Source organism: Argiope bruennichi, chromosome 9 (assembly GCF_947563725.1).
Source record: "Argiope bruennichi chromosome 9, qqArgBrue1.1, whole genome shotgun sequence".
In the NCBI taxonomy this organism is placed as follows: domain Eukaryota; kingdom Metazoa; phylum Arthropoda; class Arachnida; order Araneae; family Araneidae; genus Argiope; species Argiope bruennichi.
The window spans coordinates 78,676,837-78,697,230 of NC_079159.1; the positions used below are offsets into that span (position 1 = coordinate 78,676,837).

The following is a 20,394-nucleotide window of genomic DNA, read 5'->3' on the forward strand; positions in this document are numbered from 1 at the left end:
AAAAATTAAAAGCACAATGGACTCACAGGCTCCTTCGTAAGGATTTCAAGACAAGTAAAAGCTCAAGAGTAAGTACAGCTATTCAATAATTTTCTTAAAAGATAATATTCATATGATTTTCAATCTGAATTTATATTTGAATGTATAAATGCACTCTATTTTCGGCTTTAAACAGTCAATAATGTTATTAAATAACAGTTTCAATTCTTTCTTTCCTTGTCTGTTTGTTTCAGTTTAAATTTATAGAATTTGCTTTTAATTTATAAAAAAATTGAAAGATTGGCTCAATAATAATCTTGAATATCGGCACATAACTATAGACAAACATGTTTAGCAACATGTGTTTAACAATGAAAATTTAAATTTGTTTTAATAACAATTTAAATTTTAATTAATCTTTAATTCAATATACTATAATTTTAACTGCAGTTATTAAAGCAATTGTATAACCAAAAAGTAAATATGCTGGCGTCCTGGCATGGGGGTAGCGCGTCTTCCCCGTGATCTCGGCGTCCTAGGTTCGAGTCCCGGTTTGGGCATGGTTGTTCTTACGTTATTCTATCTGTGAGATGTGTGATTGTGGCCTCCGGTAAAAAGGGGTTGTGCAAGCGAATGAGTGATGCGTGAGTACTAAGTCGTGCTCTTGGACCTAGTTGGCGCTAATATAAAAACAAGAGACGCAACTCCCTCCGGCTTAAAATCGCTGTTTTCGAGCAGCGTGCTTGTCCGTGGCAAGTGCCAGAAGAAACACCAACAAAAGTAAATATATGTACAAACATGATAAATGCAGCATATCAATTCATAAATTATGAAAACATACAGTGAAGAAAACAAAATTATAATGCAGTAATTTCTTTTTAATTTGTGGAAATTTTTCTACATCCTAAAAATAATTATATGTATAATTACATCACTAGTTAATTCTAATTTATCTTCTACACTTTCTCAGGTCCATGAATTGCATTTTATAAAGGAAGACGTTATAAGAAATATGGAATATTTTCATGAAGAAAGAGGCTGCATTCTGATAATGTATTTTTATGTAGTTTGTTGTAATGTATATTTAATATAATTAGTGATGTTGTATGCATCTTGTAATATCACATGTGTGTTTACTATGTCCTTTCTGTATATACATTTCTAACTTACTTTGCATAAAATAATTTTATTGACACAGTTGTAGTTCATTCAAAAAATTTAGAAAGCCTTGACTTGCTTTTTAAAAAAATGTAAAAATCTTTTTAAATAAATTGACTTAAATTATCATAATCATGATCTTTTCTGTAAAACTTATGAGAAATTGTAATAATTGCATTCCAGAATATCTTTTAATTAGTTTTGTATCTTGTCAGAACTTGCACACTTTATGTAAAAATGTTTTTAAATAAAATGGTTTAAACTATTTTATTTATGACCATTTAAGATTTACGAGAGTAATTATATAGATATTGCACACCAGCATATCATTTGATTTGAATTTTTCTTCTTGTGAGGGCTTGTATACTTCATGTAAAAATATTTTTAAATAAAATGATTTAAACTTTACTATGCATGACCATTTCTTTTAAGATTTATGAGAGAAGTTATATCATGATAATTATGCAAATATGATTTATCAAAGTTGTATAGATATGGCACTCCAGGATATCCTTTAATTTTGAGTTTTTCTACTTATGAGAGCTTGGATATTTCATGCAAAAATGTTTTTAAATAAAATTGTTAAATTATCTGATTCATGATCATTTTTTTTAAACAAAAAGGGAGAAATAATAATAAATTAATTCTTCAGGATATTCTTAAATTAGAGTCTTATAGTTACTTTCAAATGATGCATTTATAGGTATTTCATAATATAATTGCTTGAATCAAATTTAAAACATCTGATTTGAATTTGAAGAAATACTATAAAGATAAAAATGCTTTATATTTAATTGAACCAGTATTTTATAACAGCCAAACGATGTGTTTACTGTAGAGAAAGCATGAAATTACACCGCTTTCCCCATTAAGCTGTTGAGATCGACAGACTTCCTTGGATGACTCATTTCAGCCGTCTGGGGGCTTTGTTTACTTTAGGAGGTGTTGGCCAAAGGCGGTTAGTTTTTACTATTTACTCTGCAGATCAAATTTAATGCACTTCATTCGGTGTAAAAAATTTCAATGAAAACATGAGTTTAATTCACGGGTGGTATTTCTTCGATGAACCAATGATGATGAAACCAATTTAGTTAGGATTTGTCATATTGATTGCATCAAAAATCCATACAGCACATGGAATATGCATGGAATATATATTCAACGTACTTTTGAATCAAAATATCACGCCAGTAAATTTTGGCTCATTATTTTAAAAAAGAGAGTAATTCGACGCACGAACGGTTCAGAATAACGATTTTTAGGTTGCTAAAAGAGTAATAAAATATTAATAATCAGTTTCGTAAGCTGTAATGAGTTCACAGCCCAGATCGATCATTCCATAATTTTCGATAAATTGAATCAGGCATCGTGTAGAAAGGGAAGGCATCGTGTAGATTCCTTAAATCAGAGTGGATAAAAAAAGTTTTAGCTATCCTGTAACAGATAGCAGCACCTGTCAGTAGTTCACATTTTATGTTGGTGAATACTAAAAACAGTACTGAGTACCTCACAGGGAATTATTTTTTAATGAATGAGAATTCAATCAATATTTCTGTTCAAACATGGTAGTAAAAATAATGCACTCTCATGAGAAAATTATTTTACAACGAATGCAAATTCGGAATTATTTTCTAACGAATGCACAGTGTATACATATTTCTATTCAAATATGACCTTACAAACAATATACTCTGTCAAGGAAATTTTTTTATGATGAAATTCCAAGCATAGGAGTAAAAAGAATGCACTCTTCTGAGAAAATTATTTTACAACGAATGCAGAGTGTATCCATTTTTCTATTCAAATATGGCCGTACAAACAATATACTCTTCCGAGGAAATTTTTTTATGTTGAAATTCCACATATGGCTATAAACTAATGCAGATGATTTTCGATTTTATCTATTATTAAACTAGATTAGTTCGATTGATGTTCGCTTTGAAATTGGAGATCTAGTAAATGTCTGCTATGCTCATATGAAAGAATCTTTGAAATATTATTCTGATTTCCAGACTTTCACTCAGAACTGGACTTTCATCTCTAGGCTCATGGCGTTACTTCTTATACTTGGTCGACTTTAAGAGATTTCAAGTAGCAATCAGTAATATTCCGTATTTAAAATTGAGATCCTGCCACTCATTACGAAATTACATTTGATAATGGTAAGAGAATCAGGATAATTATTAAGCAAATAGCATTGGCTTATTCAATACTTCTACTAATTTAGAATGTAACGGACAATTTCTGATTAGGCAGCTGCTTAGGGCCTCAAAGTGTTTATTGAAAGAATGTTACCAGCCTATTGCCAAATAAATCAATTGGTAAAAAAATCATATTCAACAAATTATGAAAATTTTGATAATATTAGCTTTTTGTCTCGTATAATTGATCAAGATTATATTGGTTTCATTACTTTCTTCTTGTTACTGCTACATTTATAACATCAAGCGTCTGCTTCACTTATAATATATATAAATGTAGATCATAATTGTTACAGCTTCACGCCGATAGATGGCGTATCTGTCGAGTACAAAGTTCTGTTAATTCCTTTTTTGTATCAGAACGGAGAGTGTGTAAGAACGATGCTAGCACCTGGACGTGGCACCCGACTGTGAGAGGTGTCCTAATCTGTAATAGTCTACATGAAGTGGCACAAAAAAAGTGTCCGAAAATAAAATGGTGTTCACCAGAAAGAAATGAGTAATTATTTGTAGAGAATTACAATAATAAATAAATAAATAATCACACATATTTTTACAAAGTTTGTGAAATAAAATAATTACTTAAAGTATGTTGATTAAGATAAAAATGATTTATAATGTGAAACTAAAATTATGAATTTTTTTAAAAAGAAGTGGTCCATAATGTGCTCTATCTAGGGCTGTAAAGTGTCGAAATCCGCCAAAGAATGTATAGAATCAAAACACGATTTTACAATAGAGCTTGGGGTCTCAAACACAAACGCCATTAGAAGAGATTATTTGACATCGAATTAGGCGACAGTCAACGACCGTTCTGTCTTAGAGACGGAGACGCCTTTCCCCTATTCCAGCTGTAGTCACCAGGAAACTAGCGCATGCGCAGTTTCTGTAGAACTTTGATACGATTCTTTTTTATATACTTAACTGCTCAGAATTTGTGATGTCTAATTAGAGATGTAACGTAGAACGATGTATCTTTGTGTTCGTGTTCGTCAATAAATGTTATTCAGTGTTTTATGATATCTCCGATTCATTGAAAGCTGGAAATAGATTTTAAATGTTAGATACTAGATAATTAAAACCACATAATAGAATTAGAATGGCGCGATTGCGTTTAGATTTATTTGATGAAAGATCTGGCGCCATATACACCAATCAACGACAATGTTCCTTTTGAAGCGATATAATAGCTATTTTTGGACGATCTCCTATTTTTGAACCGTGATAAAATGAAGGAGATACGAGTTGACACCCCTATTTCCCCTAGCGCACCATATCAATTGTCCAACACATTAGATTTGATGTGCACCAGGCCTACCTATACGAAGGATCAATCAATCAATGGAATCGGGTTTCAAACTTGAGCCCTCTGGTCCCCAAATCGAGATCTTTCTGTTAGGTTTTCTCGGCCCTCGAAATCAGGTGAAGAAAAAAAAAAAGACATATTTGATAAAATATACAACACTTGTTAAAAAGAAAACAAATTCCAAACAGCACATCTATTCTTTTGAAAGGTTAGCATGATTTCAAACCAGACTCAACGTGGTACATGCAAGAAGGAAACCTTTGGAGTACTAAAAATACGAGTCAGAGGAGATTATTCCGGGGGCATTCACCTTTCACATGCTGTTAAAGCATGTAATTAGACTGTTGAGCTGTCGAAATTTTGTATTCCTTTAAACATGTGTAATACTCTTTATGTGTTGTATCTTTTCCTTATTGTTAAACAAAGGAACTCTTGCAGCTGTCACACCATGTATCCACTCCTTATTAAACGGCAAAAATGATTTGTTTTTGCGTGTTGAATGAGCAATTCAGAATCTCTGCAAAAATGAGATTCAAATCGTTTTAATTGTTTCATCAAATATTTAATTACATTAAGTTCTCCCATCATTAAAAGTTAAGGTAGAAAGATTCTTTTTATTATCTACGCACTTTATATGAAAAAAAAAAATGGAGTAGCATTATTACAAAAGACAGTGTGCATTTTGAAACAGATACTTAAATGGGACTCGAATCCATTAGGAAGGTTCATGCATACAATAAAAATAATAGGTGTAAGGTTATTGAATTTACATGGTTTGATGCTTAAAAATACATTGAGGGAATCATTAAGATCAAGCTATTCGTAAGAGATTTAGTTGAAATGAAATACACCTAATATTCTCGGTGAATTAGTTGATTGCTAAAAGCACAAATACAACAAATTTTTTTAAAAAAATTATGAAAAACATGCTTTATATTGAAACTTACTAAACGTAGATAAAAAACAGGGTTTGCTTATCTTTATCATCAACAGCGAAAAAAAAATTAGGGATGAATTATACGTAACACCAATGAAAACAAATGGGGTTTAAAAAGGGGATGATTTCATTAAATAAGCAATAAGCATTCATTAATTAAGCAAAGCAAGCATAAGATAAAAGAGAATTCGTTAGAAAGACCTGCAGCTACCCTTTTTATAAATGATTTTATTGGCAGGCTAAATACCAAACTTCCAAAATGTAGTAAAACCTATAATGAAATATACTATTATAAAATACGCTTAAAGTATTTTTTTTAATAATTAAAAATAAGGAAAAAAGTTATATTTCAACAAATTGATATTATAGAAAAAAAAAATATTTTTAAATAATGCAAAAATAATTTTTGAGCTGTAATATTTTCGGATGTTATCACGAAAAAATGTCAAATTAAAGTTTTAAAAAAAATCTCTCCGGAGTGCAAATTTCCCCTCCCCTTCCAACAAAGTGCATATGTACTAAAAACTGAGTAGCTCTAGGTCAAACGGTTTAGCCTGTAGAACGCCAACACACCCACATTCCTTTCATAGTAGTCACACACCCACATTCCTTTCATCATTAGAGATAAATTATGTTAGTGAAGAATCGAATTTCAAGTCTGCTAGTTAAGAATAAAAACAATCTGTATAAGTTTCTTTCTTCCGTTAAGATGAACAATATCTAACTTTCAAATCTCACTAAAACGATTTAGTTTTTAACTATCAACAATATTAAAAGCATAACAGCACATCGGAATCGCAGTATGTTAGCAAGATAAATGACGTTATGTTGAACTAACTTTTTATGGGACATTGACTACAAACTACCATAGTTACAAAAGCAAAGCATTATGGCTATTTAGTTTTCAGCTCTTAAAAATATTATTTTATTCGTATTTCTTTTCTTTTGCAAAAAGGGTGTGTAATCGTTGAGACGAAAGAAAAGCAATTCAAAAGAAAATGATTAATAAAAATTACACTCAGCCCAAATTATTTTGTTTTCTATTTTTTCGAAACTAGATTTTGATAAATTATGCTACAATCGACTTTCTGCCAGCAGCTATAATTTATTCCGAAAAATGGAAGCCCTTTTGTTATTATTACAATTATCTGCTGAATACTGTGAAAAAAAAAAAAAAACGTTAACGAGACTTCGTTACTGAGTTGTAATTTTCTAGAGAGTAATTTTTTAATTTTTTTATTATTCATATCTTTATTTCGAAAAGAGGAATATATTAAATATATGATTTATTTTTTAGTAATCACACCAGGCTTTATTCTCTGTAGAATATAGAATAAGCAATTATTAAAATAATTGCATATTTTATTAGGCAATTATTAAAATAATTGCATATTTTATTAAGCAATTATTAAAATAATTAATTATTAAAAAGCAATTATTAAAATAATTGCTAATTTATTAAAATAAGCAAATATTGAAATTATTTTTACTTATCTTAAAAGAAACAAAACTAAATAGATAATGAATAATATTCTTATAGGTAAATTATAACAAACAAATAGATATAAATTTAATGATTAATGGAAATATTATAAACCCCTTAGCAGCGAGAATGAAGTGAAATTTTTTAAAAGAAAAACTATGAAGATTAAAGGAATGCAATGTTTAAAGGGCTATTTGAATAAAGATAGAATAACAGGAAGGAAGCGTTTTCTTCTCTATATACTCAAAAACTTAAGACAGTCTAGTATCTTTTATTATGCCTTCTTTGTATCCCTTGAACACATAGAGGGAATGCAACAGTGTAGTGAGGGAGGCGCAAACCCTCGAAAGTCAACGCAGTCCGCAAGCACGAATGTCTCCCAGTGCCGAATTGACTTCTGTGCGTAGTGATGCAATATGCCGCGTTTTGTGTTTCGGAATATATTGAAGAAAATTAAGTATTCATTTTTGCTTCTTTCCTTTTCATCGATTGGGCACAAATCGCCAATTTTGGCTTTAAAATTGCAAAACAAATTTTATTTTTCAAAGTAGTGTTTAAGCTATCATGTTCATACATAAGCTATTATTCAGGGTAAAAAAATGATTCTCCCTTTGACAAATTTGGTCCAATATTTTATCCTCGCCTGCAATTTTGACTACAAATTTGTATACAAAATTTCAAGTAATTATTTCATGCATATAATTATTTTCATTTTTGAGCTATCTTATATTTACATACATCCAAACAGGTTAACAGACTTCTCTTCGACAGATGTCACCTAAATTTTGATGGAAAAATTCACATTTGGTGCTAAACTGAATATCAAATTTCATCGTTCAATGTTTCTGGGTTCTCATGTTCCCAGATTCATATTACTGAATCTATCGAATGATTTTTGGCGACCAATCTCTGGCATGCGATCAAACGTTTCCAAAAATTGAATTTGTGTTTCAGACACGTTCTTCTTAATCGAATGAAATAAAAATTTAACATATAACTGCACAGAAAGTAAAAAAAAAACCCACTGCGTCTTTGCGTCTTTGAGTTATCGTGTTTACAAGTTTCTGAAAGAACAGATAGACAGACGGCCAATTTCTAGTTGGATCCTAGTTATACTAAATATGTTAAATCAGTATATTGAGCTTTATCTATCTAGCTTTCTTCGTTTTGCAGTTATCATGTTAACTTATATTCGAACGACCAGACAGACAGACTTCCTCTGAACGGAGTTTGCTCAAAAATTGTTAGAAATCTGCAAATTTGGTTTTAAGCTTGTAAACCAAATTTCATCTATCTAGCTCAAAGAGTTTTTGAGTTATCTTTGTCACAGGCAGACAGATGATTTTCAAAAATATGTTTTTCGGAGGTCTACAGCGTGGAGATTCGTCAGTCTCGTTCGAATTTTTTGGCGATTAATATACTTTCTCTTTACTACGTATACGAGAAAGTAAAAAATTTTAAAAGTTATTTCTAACGCTAGTTATTTTTCAGCCTTATGAATTGCAAAGGTAAGAAACATCTTTCACTTGCTAAGTTTATATTAATATTGTTACAAAAGTTTTTCCTGCTGAACTAGCAATTAAATGTGCTGCGTCGTTACGATTTATTGGCGGTATTTGTCGCAGGAAAACATTTTGTAGCAATATCATGTTGTGATTCTACCCAAGGAATATATTGTGACAAATTTCATGGAGCCCAGTCATATTACGACGAAATTAAAGAAATCAGGCATCTTATCCTTCAATAATCCATTCACATCTACATAATGGCCCTTGGTGACATATTTAACAAACACTCTGCATATATGACAGATATTTAATAACTCTATCTGAAATGATTCTATCTCAAAACCTAGACTATATCATCAAACCACTACAATCTATGCTCCAATATGAGTGGTTCTTCAAGAATTAAATCACCATTACTCCAAACAATATCATAGATAGGTAACTATTTTCCTCCCACTGTATTCGACTACAAAACATATCCTGTTACAACTAGACAAAAAAAACAACATTGTAAACTATTGAGGAACTACGCTTCCATGATAACAATTTTAATTCAACTGCGCATTTGATTTTAATTCAAAAGATGCTAGTTAAGAACACAAGAAGTTCACAGCTTAGTTCATAAAGTGATTGAAGGTCATTCGCGTCATACAAGACTAGGTCAGTTTAATGATTCATTAAATAACGGTGTTTCCGCTTCCAGATATAATGATTCATTAACTTAATGATACTTCCCCCATGGAGAATTTGAGCAATGAGGTTTAAAATGTATTATTTGATAGAGCATATCCATCTAGTTCCCAATGTTATTGCATAATGTTCATTAAATCCTGTATTAAACGTTTATTTCACTACTATAGGTAATCTCAATTGCCTTTTTTCTTTCGAAATTGATTGAAGCTGTATCTTCACATTGTTTCTTATTAGTGGATATTATGAAGAATTTAGAAATAGGCCTAAAATTTTACTGTGATTGACAGACAAGCTGGATCATAATGCATACTGTATAAGTACTTAGTAAAAGGAGACTCATCCATTTCCAGTCCCTGATATTTAATAATAAAAAGAAAATCATTGAAAATTGTAATGAAACTTGTTGGGGCGATAATTTAGTACATGAAAAGCATGGTGAAGCCGTAAGGAGTTCAGATATTGTCACTAACATTCATTATTATTATTATTATTATTCAACGACCGTTAAAGAATCAACCCAATAAGTTTTACGGTTAAAAAACATTCTCGGCGTAAGGAAAAATCTAGGATATACGTGAGGAAAAGTGAAAAAAAAGGATGTTTAGCATATAATATGTTCTGAAAATATCCACAATGAATGTTTTAATGTTAATGAAAATGTTTAAAGCCATTCTTATTGATGACATCATGCCTTCGTTCTTATAGAAATTTCAAAATATTCATACTATTCGTGCCAAGGATATTTTATTTTGTTGAATATTTTGGCGCAAGGTCGATAAGTTTCATATGTAAGGCTTGGTAAAGGCTGACAATAACGTAGTGTTCTGAATCCCCTATGCCTCGGCAAACGCAGAGATATAGAGAATGTAGGCCGAACCTGTGGAGATAGGTTATAAAACGCCCATGCCTGTAATGAAATGATTAAATTCCGAATAGAAATGGTTAGTATCAACTTATGTGGGAATAGAAAAATTTAGTGCCTTGTACTTTTTACAAGGGAATACTTTTTGAAATTTTTCTTAAGGCATTGCTTGGGGGAACCTATCTTAATGCTCACAATACCATCATGAGTAACTTATCTTGTTAACTGAGGCTGATAACCTTTTAGCCCCGTTTAATACTCATTTTTCTTATCAGGGCCGCAGTGGCATAGTGGTAAGGTCTCGGAATTGGTGGGTTTCAGGTTGGAGACCTCATTCCAGCGAATCGTCGTGCACGTGGGTTTGGGGCACGCTAAATCCGTCGGGGGTAACCATCCTACCGCCAGTGTGGTGAGGAAGTTTGGAGAGGGGGTGCCAGCTCAGGTGTCATCCTCGTCGTCTGGCCCCGGTTCAAAATTACGAGATTCGTCCCAAAATAGCCCTAGTATTGCTTTAAAACGGGACGTTAATATAACTAAACTAAACATTTATCTCATCTATATGCATTTGCAAATCACAGAAGTAACATTTTATCTGTTTCAATAATAGCTATAAGATTTGAAATAAAGCAATACATAAAAAAAGAAACAAAGATTAAGAAAATTTGTTAGGAACATATAGAGCCTTGTAATTTCATATCCTGAATTTACAAAACAAATGCTTTCATTATTACATAGTCCATGATCAGGCATGCGTTCATTTATTTTCTGCAGGCAACAATTTACTCCAGACATATTTTGCTCATCAAAATATATCTATAGTAAACAATTAAATTCCATTGCTCAGTTACCAAAAGCCAGCTTTTTTACAGTAAAATATGAAAGACCAACAACTTCTAAGATCTCTGCATTCTAGAAGTGGTGCAATCCTAAAAGATAATAGTTCTCTGAATAATCCTTGCTGAAGAGTGGATTTGTTCTTACCTGTGTGGATCCATAGGGGTCTGCGAAGAGTACGACGAGCCTGGAGAATGCGAGTATGCCGAGGAATATGTTGAGCGAGGATAGGTGGGGCCTCTCGGAGAGCTGCGAGTTGAGACGGAGGACGGTGAGCAGGCAGAGGACGGTCAGCACGGAGAACAGGCTGGCCATCCCGTACACGTGCAGGTCCCACACCCAGTGCAGCTCCGACACCGCTTGCTCCCAGTCCGGACGGCGAGCTTCGCGTTGCCAGTACGCACCTGTGCAAGGGAAAAGCTGACAAATCTTCAGAAAGACTTCAGTTTTAAAAATGAAAATTACCTGTGCAGCATCTCAGGCGTCTTTAATGGCGTTTTTGTATGAATTGAATTAACAATAAATGCGCTAAGTGTGATGTGCCATCTAATCAGAAGGTTAAATAAATTGATTAGTCAACAGGTTAACGATAGGATGCATAGAAAGGGAATCAATAATATCCATAAAATATATAATTTAAAAATGTAATATTAGTATTAAAAGAAAAAAATATATCACAAAGAAGTGTATAGCCTCTTATTTACAAGAAATAGAAATTATATTAAATGCTAATGTTATAAAAATTCTCATTTGGACAAAGATACTGGAGCAAAACGCATACTCGAAATTTGACAATTTGAGTTTTAATTTTGAACTTTTGCTATGATTATGTAAATAAATTAGGTAATCTATTTCCTTAAATTCATTTCTGAGATTCTGTAAATAATCGAAAACAAGGCAATCCCAAGTTTTCACAAATCTTGTTTAAATACAAAAATTTAAAAAAATAAATGGGGGTACAAAAATTTCTTCATGTTACTCTACTTGGCAATTGCTAAGAAAGATAAATATTCTTTCGTAATAATTCATAATAAAAGCTGATTTAAAAATAATTTTAGTGCATATTTATTATGAGCAGTGGATTATTTAGAATGTCAAACGGTATGATACTTTGTCTATGGAAAATGAAAATAATAAAAAAACATCTGGAAGAAATTTAATCAGTCATTGAAAATACTAATTTTTGTCAAAATCTTCTGACATTATGGCGTTATTATAAACGCAAATACCCGTTTCCTCAAATATATTCTAAATTTCAAGATATTGTCACTTTATTTTTCGTACGTCTCCTAAATTTCATAGATATGAAACAGAAACCTCGTTCTTTAGCTTTCAACTTTGGGAAAAAATTCACGCGATTAGATAATAGATAAAACAATAAAAAAAATTATATAAAATTTTTATTTTAAAAATTTATTTTAATGTACTTTAATTTATTTATTCTGTTTTATTTTTTATCTATTTAATTAATTTTTTGCGAAATTCACCTTCTCGTGCCTGTTACATATAAAGTTGATTCAGTTTGCTAATTTTAGCTGTTTCCAAATACAGAAAGTAATTTTATGATGGTTCTGTATATACACATAATTACATAATTCATATATACAGAACAATCATATAATTCATATATGCAGAATATAATTGCACATAATTTAAGTTATGACATGCTATGACGTCATGCTTTTTTCCTCTGGCGAAAGGTGCAATGGAATTCAAAATACATTTGGCGTGGTGTTGTCAAGTTATTATGAATCGACTTCATCTAAATGACACAATGCATTAGTTTTCTCAGTCTTTACACTAAATAAATATATAAGTATCTATCTTTTGTTGCCAAATCAAACTATTTAATACTTTTCGATTTTTTCATCATAAACTTCTGAATTTCGAAGGAGAATCGAATCGATAGGCTGTTATTTCAAAATGAGAGAGAAATCCATATTACAGTTTTAATACCAATGTTCCTGTGACATTCAGCATGAAATATGGGCGGTAAAAACCGGAAAACAGAAAAAAGCAACCAAAAAGAAAGTTACTACTAGGATTATGTCGCATTATTATTTTGGTTATAAATCATATTTCAAAGGGCGAAGGGATATCAGACAAAACACTATAACTGAAAAATTTCCACCTATCTTCTGAATTTTTTATACTTGATTCACGATACGGCATTGGGACAGAAGCTCTAAAATTTTTATGAACAGAGAAGGAATTACAAAATTCAAACGAAAAAAGAAATATGGATTTGTTTTGAAGTCTTTTTAAAATGACTTTTTATTTTTTAAGGGAATTTTTAATTTTTTTATTTTGCAAGTAGTTCAAATCATTTACATAAATATTTCGAGATAAAACAATTAGAAAATTAAGCTTGAAAAAAATCAGTATCAACAGCTTCTAAATTAGTCAGAATATAATGTTAATTAATATCATCAATTCTCCTTTTCATTTTGAAAAATTCCAGTGACAATCGCGGATAGTAGAATAGTTATATATAAAACTTATATAAAAATGGCATTTAAATTAAAAAAAATATTAATATCGTTCATTTTAAATGCACAATCACTTATTATGAATATCAAATTAAACATTATAATTTAAAATGCAATTATTAACGGAAGACGGGGAAAAATGGAGATAAGGGTGGTTAATAAGAATAAAAAATAATTAAAATGACTTTTTAATAATTTAGTAAAAATATTTTTTAACATATGCTCTTGTTACTGTGCTGCAAATGTAGCAATTTTTCAAAATTTAACTATTTTCTGATTTTTAATCTTTAATTTATAACTCAATATTACAGAAATTGAGAAACAGCAAAATTATTTTTTTTTCTAGAATTCGTTTCCAGATGGCGCTACTAACACAGAATAGAGTTCTAGCAATTTGGAGGAGACTGTAAAATCGACTTTTGAGATTTCATAGAAGTAAATATTAAATCCTCAGCACACGCACTTATATTTTGAACGTTTTATGCATTCATTTCCATTTATATAAAACTTGTTATTTTTAATTTACGTAGTGTTCTTTTTCTCTATAAAAATATTGAAAGAATAAGAAAATCTATATTTTACATACAGTTTACATTCGATTTTTTTTTTTTTTTTTTTTTTTTTGGAAAAAGAAGCTCAAACATAGAATTTTGAAAAATTCATAACTCTCACTCCTGTCACTCCTCATTCAAAATAAAATGGATTCTTAACTTTAAAAAAATTAAGACGATTGATTCATATTATAAGATAAAAAAATTTACAGAAGAACTTGCTACATTTTCATGAGCAGAAAAAGACTCAATCTAATTTTTTAGAGCATTCGAAATCTGCATTTTGATTCAATTCTATATCATGATAACGTTCGAAAATTTCATCAATATTTGATAAACCTGAGCTATCAGTAGGTTAGTTATATTAACGTCCCATTTTTTAAAGCAGCACACATTACCTCGTAATTTTGAACCACGATCAGATGATGAGGACAAAACCAGATCTGGCAAACCCCTCTGAAAACTTCCACACCACATCAACGGAAGAACATTTGGCCCGACGGACTTAACCTGCATCAGACCCATTTACTCACCGGTTCTTCGATGAAATTGGGTCTCGAATTTGAAACCTCCGGCTTCGAAGCCGAGACCTTACCACCAGGCCACCGCGGCGCGAGCTAGCAGGAGGAACACTTATGAAAATATCTCTGAATCTCTGCTGCTCACGTTCTTACGCTGTCATAGCCATACCATTAAAAAATTCTGAAACGCTAACACATGTAGGGGTCATTTTGACTATAATCCTCCTGTAAAAATATGATAAATTGTTTCATGGATTACTGTTGTTCTAATTTTTTTCTTTTACTTTTCCCATGAAGGTATAGGAAGTAACAGATGTAAACTTTTATAAATTCCTAGAATTTCTAAATAAAAGAGAAAGGGTGGGGTCAAAATGACCGTGTGTGTGCTGTCGGTTCATATCAAATAAAATAAAAGCAGGTATATTTCATTTTTTAACTTCAAGATATATATATATATATATATATATATATATATATATATATATATATATATATATATATATATATATATATATATATATATATATACTTAAAATTTTTTTTAATTCCTGTCTTATTACACACTCAAACATATTTTAGGTGAAAGATTATAGACAAAAGACTGTATCTTACAGCAATTTCCTTAAACGGAAAAAATATTGCTAAATTGGTGCATGTAATTGTTTGCATACGTGACGTGCATATGTAATTTTTTGAAAAGAGAAGAACACTCACTTTTTTGTACGTTTGAGAGTATTACAAACAGATAATTTTTCAGATAATTAAACGCATGTGTATCATAAATGACTTAAATCGATTACTACTGTGCAGGTTTGAGACGCGTGAGGATAGAACTTGGGACCTTTTGGTTAGCAGTCCAGTAACATTCCGATTTTGCTAAAACAGCTGTTCGGGCAGAAGCGCTGTTACTGGCTTACATGCAATTCACCACAGTACTCTCCCTCCAGTGAGTCGAAGGGGAGACGAACGATATGGCGTTGAGTGGTGATATATTTAGTAGCTGTTGTCTTAATGGGCCTGCACCCTATTTTGAATAGCGCCAAGCGTTATGGCGAGAGTTTGTGGGTGCCGATGCGCCAAGTGTGTCTGGCGACTTAGGGTTGCTGCGTCACGTGAGTCTGACGACTTTGCTGCGCCAAGTGAGTCTGGCGACTTTGGTTGCGGGTAGATGGCGCCACAACAGCTGTATGAAGGTTGAAGGTTCAGCGTCCGAGGTCACCAATGTGCAGGTTTGAGACGCATGAGGATAGAACCTGAGACCTTTTGGTTAGCAGTCCAGTAACATTCCGATTTTGCTAAAACAGCTGTTCGGGCAGAAGCGCTGTTACTGGCTTATATGCAATTCACCACACTACTATAGCCTCTTAAAAATATTGACAAGTGCAAGGAATTTAAATAATCACTGTAGTTATTTAATGTTCTCGGACATCTCAACAATAAAATGAGTTCGAATTTTTGTTTATTTTATTTCTCATTTCTTAATGGCTATGATTTGTATTTTTCAGTCATCTTGCCTTGTTATCTAAGTATGCTTTTGGCTTGAATATGTCATTATTATTATTATTATTTTGAATTTTGGTAATGAGATGCGGAAACATACAAAAACTGATAAAAATATATTCTCAAGATTATAAATTGCTCTTTACGGGGAAAAATTGAGAATGGAATGTACCAGATATTATGGAAGGTGGAAATTGTCTGTTAAAAGTTTTGGCCCATAAGTTGCAGAGAAAAAAAGAGAAATACCTGTTAATTAGTGAAAAAGAGTAGAAAGAGTATATGTACTATTGTTTGCCAATGGATTCTAAAATCTTTTAGCTCTTTTGCATGCGTTAGGATGGGTTTAATTCGACAAAATAGACAAGGACAATGAAAGGAGCAGACATTTAACATTTAACAATAAAGTTAATTACGGAAATTCTCATATCCTTCTGCTTCTCACTACTTAGCGAGATAGAATAGTCGAAAAATGGTCGCCTCAGAATATTGAAACGAACAGTACTACATATCTATCGGAGTAAAAAAAAATATGCATATGTGATAGAGATATAGCATATCTTTTTTATGCATATAGGTAGAAGCTAAATTTTATGCTGAGTTGATTTGAAATAAATTTTTCTACTAACATTCGTTTTTCAAAAACGTGATTTTTTTATATATAATCTTCCAAAGATTCATTTGATGTAAATCATGCGTGAATTTTTTTCTTTATGCTAACAAATAAACTATAGGATTAACTTATCAACTTCACCAGAAAGCTTTCGAAAATTCAGTGAATATAAAATGTGCTATCAGAATGAAAAAAAAAAAAAAAAACTTTCTTATTTTCAACCTTTCGGCATTTGAATAATATTCAAATTAAGATAGGAAAGAGTTTTTACTTTCTGTGCTGACGTAGTTGGCCGTGACATTTTCCCAATCCTCTGTCGAAGCCGGGGCCGTGTCCCTGTAGTGCTGACTGCTGCTCCCCATTGCATCACAACATCCAGTCTGGAAAAGAAAAGAGACGGTTAATATTCATGGCCGTCCGGTTACAAGACAGAAATTGGCGACAAACTTGAAGGAATTATTGACTCTCAGTTAATGGATCGCGATTTCCTGTAGTCTGGTTTCCCATATTATTTGGGACATGTCCCGAATAATATGGGAAATTCCCGAATTTTTACTTGGTGTAAGATTATAAATATGAACGAAATTCAAAAATAATTTGTAGGCCGTAGAATTACAAATTACTCATAGGTTTAGGCACTTTGAAACATTTAGTTAACGTTCCGAAGCTACTTTGTGAAAATTTATTTTTTATTAATTAAAAACTATTTCCATTATCAAAAAATATTATTTGTTATATACTGTTATGATTCCCATTGAAGGAAAATATTATAGATATTTTAAAATAATTTATATATTATTTTAAATATCCCTTTATAAAGAATAGCCCCTTATAAAATAAAATTAAATTTAATATCATTCTTTAAATTTTATTTATAATTTTTCAATTAAAACTTTGACTTAAAAAAATTTTTTTTAGTGTTGAAATGTTTTGCATTAAAGTATCTTTAATATTTCGTATTAAAGTATTTTACATTAAATATATTATATATATAATTTAAAAAATAATTTTAATTAAATTGTCATTTTATCACAAATGATGTTTATATGATATACACTGCTTTGGTATAACAATTAACGCAATGAATACTTTAAATTTTATGTACAAATGAGTTTGAAAAACTCATTTTTGGAAAATGTTCGTCTGTTTGTGACAAAGAAAACTCAAAAACGTTTTGAGCAAAATGGTTGAAATTTAATATATCTTTTTTACACCGAATCTGCAGATTTCTATCAAATTTCGAGTAAAATATTTTGAGAGGAAGTTCGTCCGTCTGGCTATTCTATTATGAGTTAACACCATAACTACAAAACGAAGAGAGCTATATAATTAAATTTGTAAAGGGATTTTGTGATTACAAGTGTAGTTTCATTTCAAATCTTTGTTTCAATCGTTTGAGAGAAACGTGTATAAAGCACAAATTCAATTTTCGGATACTATTAACTATGCTAAGGATTAATCGATAAAAAAATCTCCAAGGATGGCACAATAAATTCAGTAAAATTACTAAATTCACACCATAAGTTAAGATTTCGTAATTATTTTACGCCAATGCTATCCAAGGCGTTCTCTGACATGACTTTATTAGAGACTATGCGAGAAAAATCTGTGGGTGTGGAGACCACACCCACAGATTTTTGTGTCTGTTTAAAGCATAAGGCAGGCTTTAAATAATTTAAATTTCTTTGTACTTACACTTCTAATCAACCTTCTTTTTAATTCAAAATCAAGTAATGATATGCAATTTTTAAAGTGTATTCATTTTTAAACACATCTGTTATTTTTTTTTGTATAAATAAGGATATAAATAGAAAATCAGAGAAATGCTAATCAGAGAGAATTTCTAAAACAGTATGAGGTATATATCTATCAAAACTAGAAATTTAAAAAAGTATTTTGTTGTAAAAGCCAATAAGACCATTAATGGACATGTTTAGCAAACATTTTCCTAACGAATTAGTTAATTGTTGAAGTCGGCAAATAAATAATAAAAGAATTTTAACTGCAAAAACAATAGCAAAGAAAATGTGATGATAGCTTTATAACTATAATTACAACAAGCATGGAATGGAATGCAAATGCTGTTAATCTTGGGTGCATTTTGTGATTGGAATTACAGAACTACGCATAAACGCCAAAACTACTGTTTTTGATTTTATTTTTACAAAAAGGAAACACCGCCAACCGTCAAAATTTTTGGAAATTTATTCTCTCCACGTTATTTGAAACGATGTAATCGATATGTTTTCCACCCAGAATTACTAAAGCAGAAATATTGCGCACAAAATGATAGATTGGAAGGGAAGAAAATAAACAAGAAACGCTACATTGCATGATGTGAGGAAAAAATCGATGCCTTAGTTTCTTTTATTTCATTATTTATTGGCTTCGTCATTTAAGTATTGATCGGAAGTCGTAAAAGAAATTAGATTTCACCTATGATTTCATTTATTATGTCTTTGTTTTAATTAAATTATTGTCGTATTTGTGTTTTTAAAACGTTTAACTTGACCATTATTATAATGAGTCAATAGACAAAAAATTTAATTATTAATTTTATAAAAAGGGTAGAAATAATTCTTATCCGGTAATAATAATTCATCTGAAACAAACTAAAAAAAATATATTTTTGGTTTCTTTTCCCATCTGGTTATAATAATCGATTTTTAAAAGGATAGATTACTTCATCGATTAATCATATAGCATAATCGATTTCAAAGTTAGAATGATCTTTACGGTGAGAACCCATATATCTATTCCGAAAAGAATAGAGCAGATAATACGCAATTAATAAATTGTATAAATATTTAAAATTCAAATACTCGTAAGCCTTTAAATTAAAACTGTTTCGTATTAAATTTAAATGTGATCAGACTTTTTTGTTTTTAAAACGAAAAACTTTAAAAAGCTACAATTTTAGTACAATTAACAACTGACTGCAAAAAATAATTAATATTTGAATTTCTAGCTACGTTATCATGGTTAAACGTGACAACACTTTTTGATATGATAATATTTTAGGATTGATAGTCTATTTTATAACGTTTTTTTTTTAAAGTTTTCTCTTGCTTATAGCAAATATAACTTCAAATAAAAAATGTATTTAATAACATTAGAAAGCTCGGGAGTATAAACAAATTTGTTGAAGATTGGAAGGCGCTATAAATTTTTTTAACGTATTTTGAAAATATTATTAAGATAAAAGAAAAGAACAGTAGAGAAATAAAATTAAAATCCCCGAAAACCAAATAATTAGAATTTTAATTGGTATAAAAGGGTATTTGTGCAATAATAATGCCTTAAGTTATTGAGAAAAAAAAGGTCAAATTCGATTAATTTTTTATTAAAACTAATTAAAACTCTGGTAATTCTTTTCTATATCCAACTATCTATATTGTAGAGCGTTTTGCAAAGTTTTTAATCATTTATGACGCAGTTTATATAATATGGCAACCTGAAAAACAGTATCATGGTAAAGTCTCGATAGCAAGTCAGGATGACAGAAAGAGTTTATATCTCTCTCTCTTTTGACATAAAATTTGGATGACAATTCGATATATTGCGCCATCTGTAACCATGCCAAATTTTTCACCTGACGTTAAATTTTGTTACGTGAATTTGTATTCAAAGGTTATTTTAAGCGCAATGCGAGTGTACTGTACTATGTACTATTTACACCGAGTATTAATTATAAATGAAATGACATTGAAACAACAAAATACCACGTAACTATACATTTTTAAAATTCTTATAAAATATTGA

At 30.6% G+C, this 20,394-nt stretch overlaps 1 protein-coding gene across 1 annotated transcript in view; it reads right to left on the reverse strand.

Annotated features, from left to right (window-relative positions):
- Positions 1-20,394, reverse strand: part of LOC129984298 (uncharacterized) — a 127,947-nt gene that overhangs the window by 26,845 nt on the left and 80,708 nt on the right. The window contains exons 2-3 of the mRNA XM_056094157.1: positions 16,904-17,012; positions 11,109-11,365 (exon numbers count right to left, since the gene is read on the reverse strand). Of these exons, the coding sequence (XP_055950132.1) occupies positions 11,109-11,365; positions 16,904-16,994 (348 nt within the window). The 5' untranslated portion in view covers positions 16,995-17,012. The remainder of the gene's footprint in view (positions 1-11,108; positions 11,366-16,903; positions 17,013-20,394) is intronic.